This window comes from Blastocystis sp. subtype 4, assembly GCF_000743755.1.
Source record: "Blastocystis sp. subtype 4 strain WR1 chromosome Unknown seqid_0390, whole genome shotgun sequence".
NCBI lineage: Eukaryota > Bigyra > Opalinata > Blastocystidae > Blastocystis > Blastocystis sp. subtype 4.
In genome coordinates this window covers 1-7,717 of record NW_014569157.1, presented here as the reverse complement: position 1 = coordinate 7,717, position 7,717 = coordinate 1, and the positions used below count along the sequence as shown (strand labels likewise).

The 7,717-nt window shown below is 41.9% G+C and overlaps 5 protein-coding genes across 5 annotated transcripts; 3 read left to right on the top strand and 2 right to left on the bottom strand.

Moving 5' to 3' along the window:
• Positions 1 to 541: 541 nt before the first annotated feature.
• JH06_4653 (hypothetical protein) lies at positions 542 to 1,503 on the top strand (the record flags this gene model as incomplete). Its single annotated transcript, XM_014669863.1, has 3 exons — positions 542 to 610; positions 646 to 796; positions 827 to 1,503. 3 exons carry the CDS (start codon positions 542 to 544, stop codon positions 1,501 to 1,503), a joined length of 897 nt encoding a protein of 298 aa, XP_014525349.1.
• Positions 1,504 to 1,529: 26 nt separating this feature from the next.
• Positions 1,530 to 3,095, bottom strand: JH06_4652 (hypothetical protein; the record flags this gene model as incomplete). Its single annotated transcript, XM_014669862.1, has 1 exon — positions 1,530 to 3,095. One exon carries the CDS (start codon positions 3,093 to 3,095, stop codon positions 1,530 to 1,532), a length of 1,566 nt encoding a protein of 521 aa, XP_014525348.1.
• A 406-nt stretch (positions 3,096 to 3,501) lies between these two features.
• Positions 3,502 to 4,544, top strand: JH06_4651 (phosphoglycerate mutase; the record flags this gene model as incomplete). The annotated part of the gene is made up of 3 exons (XM_014669861.1): positions 3,502 to 3,646; positions 3,677 to 3,909; positions 4,098 to 4,544. 3 exons carry the CDS (start codon positions 3,502 to 3,504, stop codon positions 4,542 to 4,544), a joined length of 825 nt encoding a protein of 274 aa, XP_014525347.1.
• A 31-nt stretch (positions 4,545 to 4,575) lies between these two features.
• JH06_4650 (pre-mRNA-splicing factor SPF27-like protein) lies at positions 4,576 to 5,227 on the bottom strand (the record flags this gene model as incomplete). Its single annotated transcript, XM_014669860.1, is given in 4 exon segments — positions 4,576 to 4,635; positions 4,666 to 4,836; positions 4,951 to 5,112; positions 5,129 to 5,227. The coding sequence occupies 4 exon segments, from the start codon at positions 5,225 to 5,227 to the stop codon at positions 4,576 to 4,578; spliced, it is 492 nt and encodes a 163-aa protein (XP_014525346.1).
• A 1,821-nt stretch (positions 5,228 to 7,048) lies between these two features.
• On the top strand, positions 7,049 to 7,717 carry JH06_4649 (hypothetical protein; the record flags this gene model as incomplete). The annotated part of the gene is made up of 4 exons (XM_014669859.1): positions 7,049 to 7,069; positions 7,105 to 7,177; positions 7,215 to 7,312; positions 7,345 to 7,717. Coding segments are annotated over 4 exons (565 nt in total), but the record flags the coding sequence as incomplete, so codon positions are not given.

The window sequence follows — 7,717 nt, the reverse complement described above, 5'->3', positions numbered from 1 at the left end:
TTGTATTGTGGGTTCGGACATTTGTGTTCTGAACTTGATGATTGTGAAGAAGGGTGAACAGGAGATTCCGGGTCTGACAGACGAAGCATCTGCAAAGCCTCGTCGTCTGGGTCCTAAGAGAGCTAGTCACATTCGGAAGTTGTTTGGTCTGACGAAGGAGGATGATGTTCGCAAGTTCGTGATTCGTCGTACCTTCGAACATAATGGTCACAAGCGAGACAAGGCTCCAAAGATCCAGCGTCTGGTGACTCATCGTGTGTTGTGCCACAAGCGTGCTCGTNTGGCTGAGAAGAAGGCTGCTATGGAGAAGGCTCGTGTGGAGGCTGCTGAGTACAAACAGCGTCTGGAGCAGCTGAACAAGGAGAGAAAGAGTGCTCGTGTGTCGAAGAGACTCTCGAAGGCGTAATTGTTGAGAATTGGAACCACAGAGGTCTTGACTGTTTGTTTCAAACCACACGTATCTGAAATATTGAAATGATACTTGTAATTATGGAACAATGAACTCAGATTCATCATCAAGAATAGGCTATTGTAGTCGAAAATGACTGCAATCATGGAGAAGAATAAAGATAATAGTTTAGTCTTGTCAGATACTCACTTTGTTCTATTAGTACATCTTGCTAAATTGAGGTTGTAATGAAGTAGCTCGTAATTGCTATTTATTTCCAGCTGTCTATTTTGCGTTCAACTCTTCTTGATCTATTGTTTGGTGGTATTGTGTTATACTTTGGCTATTGCATTCTTTCTGCGTATACTAATGGGTTAAATATTATCATTCATGTAAATGATACGAAATGTACGAAAGGACTGTGAATGTAAGGAGTAGGGTTTGATCCTCATGAAAGCAAAATTCGCTATTCGGTAGACGATTTGCAAAATTATAAGAATATTGCGAAGACTGATGCTGATTGGTATTCGTTTGGTTACGAGAGGATACCGACAGCACAACGGAGTTCTACTCCAGATGATACTCAGAGCTTCACGTCTACGATTGCTTCCTCCCTCTCTTCGGACATTCGTCCAGTCACTCCCGATCTCACTAGGAGAATGACAATGGAGACATCACGCGGTTATTCTTCTCGTCACTCTCGTTTTTCGCGTGTTAACTATTCAAAGACTCGTTTAGACAAGGAGGAGCAAAGGGCCTATGACCAGATAATGCAGGGGATGTCTGTTGACATTGATATGCTTCCCAAGGATCCACAGCACGGAAAAGTCGTTTGGTTTGATGGTGACTATGGGTGTATACGAACACTAGAACCAGTGTTACATTTGCATGAGTTCTATTTCCATTCTTATGATTGTCTAAGAGAAGATGGAGAGGAACCAACGATTCGTGTGGGTGATCGTGTCTTTTTCAATCTATCTGTGTGTGAGAAACGTTTATGTGCGGTGAACGTATTGCGAATGGCCCGACGGACTGTGTCATCACCTGATTTCAGTCGGTTAATACCTAAACACAGTATCGACATCAGTCCTCTAGAACTATTTCATGTATGTTAACAAACAATCCGGATGAGAATTTACATCTACTTGCTCTTTTTACTCTTCTTACTCACAATCACAAAGATGAGGAGAGCGATACAAATCACACACACAACAATTGCGATGTACAACAATGTGTAGTTCGGATCCTTCTGGCAGTATGTATCAGGCAGAGACCATTGAGCCTTTCCCTCCACCAACTCGCAAGTACGAGTCATCTGACCCGAATAACTATCGCGATTACACTGATATGTACTAGATTCGCCAACAGGAACAGAAGCAAACTCCTCCGTTGCCTGACAGGAAGGAAGAACAACTGCAATGGTAATAACTGTTGTCGTAGAATCATCATTATTCGCACCCGTTACCGTGTACGAAGTAGATTCCTTCAGTTCAGTAGCAGTTCCCGAAATCACACCTGTTGTAGTATCTAAGCTCAAGCCTTCAGGAAGCAGAGGTTCCACAGAGAAAGCCGTAATGATGTTTCCATACAAAGGTCTTCCAGTTGACATAGTTTCATTTTGATCTAACACATACGAAGACACAGAATACGCAAGACCTGTAGGCTTCAAAGCTCTACAGTTCTCATAGGTCACCTCTCCATAAGTACCATCCGTACAGAGACGAGAGGCAGTTCCACTATAACCAGCAGGACAATTCTCCTCCAGCACGCTATTGTGATCGATCGTCACCTGACTTCCACCTAAATTCACCATACCAGAACACGACGCGGGATTCACTGTGATTGTTACTGTGGCCGTTGTTTGATGAGCAGCATTACTGGCAGTTACTGTGTATGTACGAGTTGTTGAAGTAACTGTAGGAACTCCGACAATCGAACCCTTATTTGTCAGTTGGAGACCAGAAGGAAGAGCGGGTTGAATACTCCACGAGGTCACCACATTTGAAACAGTCGGAGTCATAGTAAGAGGCTCGTTACGTTGTACCGTACTGGAACTTGGAGAATAAACCAAATTGGTGGGAGCCTTCAGTGTACATCCCGTTATATCCAACGCTCCAAAAACACCATTTGTGCAAGTACGTGTTGCAGTACCTTCATAATTCTCGGGACAAGCACTTGTACTTGATGCAACTTCTCCTGAGCGAGTAGCTGGGAACGTATCATAAGCTTCACACATAACGTGGCTCACAGTAATCGTGAGAGTCACTGTCTTCACTCTCTCTCCATTCATAGCGGTAATAGTATACTCCTGACTCTCAGCTGCAGCAGAGGGAGTACCACTAATCTCACCGGAAGTAGTATCCAGAATCAATCCAGCGGGTAATGCTGGAGAAACAGTAAACGAATCAACTATACCATTGGCACGTAAATAAAGAGGATTGACAGGCTCACTAACATAAAACTGAGCTGATGTCACACCATATGAAAACACGGTAGCATCACGTAAAACACAATGAGACAAATCAGGCTCCGCGAAAACTCCGTTGTTGCACACAGAAAAACGGAATCCATCATAGCCAGTCTCACATCCGGCATAACCCTTCTCTCCATTAGCTACAGTTCCATAGACATCATCACTGCACTCTAGTTCCTGTGTTTTGACCAGTGAAAGGATTAAAAACGTAATGATAAATTTCTTAGCTATCATTTCTAGTTAAAATAAATATTGATTTCTTCAACGGTCTCAACAGAACAGCAAGCAAATACCGCGGGAATATACATATTTTGGCGGACTGTAGACTGGTTCGGTTATCATGGTTAGATTCAACGGAACATGTTTTTACGAACCATTTTGAAAGCTGGAATCAAAGAAGTGAGAAGGAATCTCCTTTGAGACATAAACACAAATGACAACTGAACTCTCTTCGTTCTTTCAGCAATATCTGCCCCATCTATCTTTTGTGCTAAACCGTTTCGCATCTATAGAGACCTTCGTTCGGCTCTATTATCGAATCTATGATTATTTAAATTCCCGCGGATTACCACTTCCGAACCCTCATTTTGATACCACACATTTTCTTTGCCAGGCCATGCTTGCTGCTTCAAGATTTTTAATGTCATCGGCTTCGATTGCAACTAGAGGAATGGCCACTTCTGTTAAGCCTTTCAATAGACTGGTCCTTGTTCGCCATGGTGAATCTCAGTGGAATAAGGAAAACCGTTTCACTGGATGGTATGATGTTCCTCTTTCGGATAAGGGTATTTGTATACAGATCGAATGATAAATAGGTGTGGAAGAGGCGAGAAATGGAGGAAAACTCATCAAAGCGGAAGGACTCCAGTTTGATGCTGCTTATACCTCTTGTCTGAAGCGTGCTATTAAAACGTTGTTCCTTACTCTGGAGGAATCTGATCAGTTGTGGATTCCTGTCACCAAGTCATGGAGACTCAACGAACGTCATTATGGAGCTCTTACTGGACTTAACAAACAGGAAACTGTCAATGAGCATGGAATTGAGCAGGTAGGTAACTGACTGTTTTTTATTGCCGATGATTTTATTTGCATGTTAGTCTGATGGTGATTTCCATCTGTGAAGACAAACTTTACTGAGGCAATGAGTGTTTCTTTGGATTCATAGTAATTGGTGTGATACATGTTTGAGTGTTTTGTGGTGTTTGAAGCATGAATCTCTGTTCTTATCTTGTGTAGGTGATGATCTGGAGACGTAGCTACGATATTCCTCCTCCACCTGTAACTCCGGAATCCGAGTATTATCCTGGAAATGATCGTCGCTATGCTGATATTCCGAAGGAACAGCTTCCTTTGACTGAATCTCTCAAGACGACTGCTGATCGTTTCCTTCCTTATTGGAAGGAGGAAATCTTCCCTAGAGTGATGAAAGGCGAACGTCTTATCATCTCTGCTCATGGTAATTCGCTTCGTGCTCTCGTTATGTACTTGGATCATATTAGTGAAAAGGATATTACTGGACTCAATATTCCAACAGCTTGTCCTTTGGTATATGACTTCGATGAACAGGGTAATGTGATTCCTCATCCGGATGCCATTGCTCCTCTTCGTGGACATTATCTGGGTGATCAGGATGCCATTCGTGCTAAGATCAACAAGGTCGCTAATCAGACCAAGAAGAATTAGTTATTTTACTCCTCTAAATTGGAATTCTTTTTTAACAAACAGAGAAAGCAGCATCTACTTTCACTTTCTTTTCCATTGCTTCACATGACCTCTACACATCACTTCAGTCTCATACCCTTACCTCAATTTGATAATTCTTCATTTGCAATTCCAAAGCTTGCCACTGTGTAGTAAATAACTTCTCTGAACTTTCTTCCTGTGTCTGTTTACGTTTTCGATTAATTATCTCTGTTTTCTCCTGAAGAGAACCCAATTCACGGTCCATGCTATAGATCATATACTCTACATGGTCCTACAGTTCTATCATCCCTTCTAAATCATCATTGTGAATTCTCCAAGCGTTGCTCCCAAACTTCTCTAAAAGCTGCAAGTTCTCTAATCTACCTTTCATTTCATCTCCAATCACGCACTTTTCTTTCTGGTATTCTAATTGCAGTCGAGCTACATCGACACTATTCTTCCAAGCAGCTTCATCACTCACAGCATCACCTGATGGCTCCTCTAATGTATATCGGTTCACATCAAATCCTTTCAACGGTTGCTTCATTCGAACTCGCTCCCATTCTTGCTAGTGTCTTACAAACGCAGAAATGGAAACGTACTTGGAGAGCAAGGTCATCTTCAAATTTAACAGCAGGCATCGGCCATTCTTCCAAGTAATTCCGTGGACGGAACGTTTTCATTTCCTACGAAGGAATAATACAAACTCGTTATATTATTACTTCTTGGATCATATTATCTACCAATTCCTGCATCCCTGGCTCCTCATACTACACATCACCATTTCTTCACTACACAAACTTCCGTATCCACATAGGGGAGTGAATCAAGACACACACCTTGAGATATCTTTTCGGCAAGGGAAAGGTGTGCTTCTTCCATTTGATGAGGATTATTATGGGAACAGAAAAACAACGTAATCTATCCTATGGTCGATCTAGGGATATTTGTATATCCTACACTCTGAAGATACATAGCCATTTCCATGAGTCATCGAGGTTGTTTTCCTTCACTAACAAGACGCCTACAGTCTCAGGATAATGATTTAGGGACACCCTTATTGAAACCCAACCCAAAGCGTCGCATTAAGAGTCGTGATGACGCTTATTCAGTGGATGTTTGGTTATTTCCATTGCTTCACCGTAGAATATATTGGTGTTTGATGATATAAACCTTCCCTCAAACAGTTTGCTTCATGAAGGTTTGCTTCAACCGTTTACGCAAATCGATTATGGAGGAAATCATCTCCGAATCGCTGTGGATCCCTCCAGCTATGAGGAAATTAAAACGAAAATAGCACGAGCCGTTCAACTGCCACTTCTGTATCACACACTAAGGAAGATATGTGACGAGTTGTATGGAGTCGAAACGGAGAACATCTCAAATACCGATATTTGCAGAAAACAAATCTATAAGGATCTCCAACGAGAAGAAGTGAGTGTCAATGGACAATCGGTTATTGATCTACCCCAATTAAGAAGGCAATTGTTGAATAAAGTTGATATGAAATGGATGTATAATTCTCAGATTCAAGTCTTCAGTCGAGGGAATCTTGCTTCACTCGCTATTCTCCGTCATTTACTCACATTCCTATGTAGAACTGAGGCAGGAGTTGAGAATTTCAACTTTTCTTACAACTAGGGAGATCTCTTCACGATCATTCGCAGTCTGCTTCCTGCTGAAACCCTTTTAACTACTGTCGTTACACCAACAAATCCAGTTCGTATCGCTATTGACTATTCTGCACATGTAACTCTGGATATTGCAACAGTATTGCGGATTACTCCTGAGTGTACTCCTTCCTTATTATCCTTCTTCACCAAACCATTATTTGCTCCTCCTAGTTCGTCTTCCATCGACACAGAAGTGGATGATAGAGATTCGTTCATAATAGCGTTCCCCTTTCATTTTTCATTATGATATTAGAGGTCTAATGCGCTATTCTATCTTCTACTGTACTGGGGATGTGACAGGAGTCGAAATCAAGAGAAATGCCTACTTCCACTGTCTCACCAATCATCATCTCAGTTGTCTCAAGACTCCACTGGAGTGTTTTGATGTGCCTTTGATGCACTACCCGTGTTCATTTGACCCCAAACCCGTATACTATGACATTCAGTGCAATCGTCAGCAGCTGTATCTAACCGTTGAGACAGATGAAGATAGGGATGGAAGGACCATTCTTCGAGTAAAAGTACTCTCTGCTTTCTGGACTTAAGAATAGAGCCTTGAGAAGAAAAAACAGATCCATCCTAACATCGCACCTAATCACATCCTAGTATCCATTGGGGGTCGATCTCTCCAGGGATATGATAATGATATTCTTATCAATAGGATTAAGACAACAAAGCGTCCATGCATTCTACGGATGTGCTACTATCCCTAAGGAGTTTCCTAGTATCGAATATGCTATTTTTTTTGTTGTCACAAAAAGAGGTCATAGAATCGAGACTTTTTCTGGTATCGTTTCCACCGTTTTCTTCATATAGTCCTTTATTTTTATCATGGCAGAAGCTGCTCGTATGGTAGGATTGTTTAGATGTTCTATAATGAATCCTAGTTAACAAAGGTGGCGAAATGGTCCATTGGTATTGGAGCCGGTTTGGTCTGTTTCGATCAGTGTATTTACGATGGTAGGCTTTGACCATATTGGAAATGTAATGATTGTAGTTGATGGAGGCGAACGAGCCGTCATCTTTGATCGTTTCCGTGGAGTGTTGCCTAAAACAGTTGCTGAGGGAACTCATTTCCGAATTCCTCTGATTCAGGTAGGAAATGGTTGGTTTGGTGAAGTATTTAGTACCCTTATATTTATGATATTCGTACCACTCCTCGTGAGATTTCTACAGAGACTGGTACAAAGGATTTGCAGACAGTGGGCATTTCTCTTCGAGTGTTGACACATCCTGATTTGGATCATCTGTCGACAATTCACCGTGAAGTGGGTCCTGATTATCGTGATCGTGTGCTTCCTTCTCTGGGTAACGAGATCATGAAGGCAGTGGTAGCTCAATACAACGCCGAACAGTTGTTAACAGAACGAGAGAAGGTATCTGAGCGTATCAGTGAACTTCTGGAGGAGCGTGCTGAGAAGTATCACATCAAGTTGGATGATGTGTCAATTACTCATCTGGCCTTCGGATCTGACTTCAATAATGCCATTGAACAGAAGC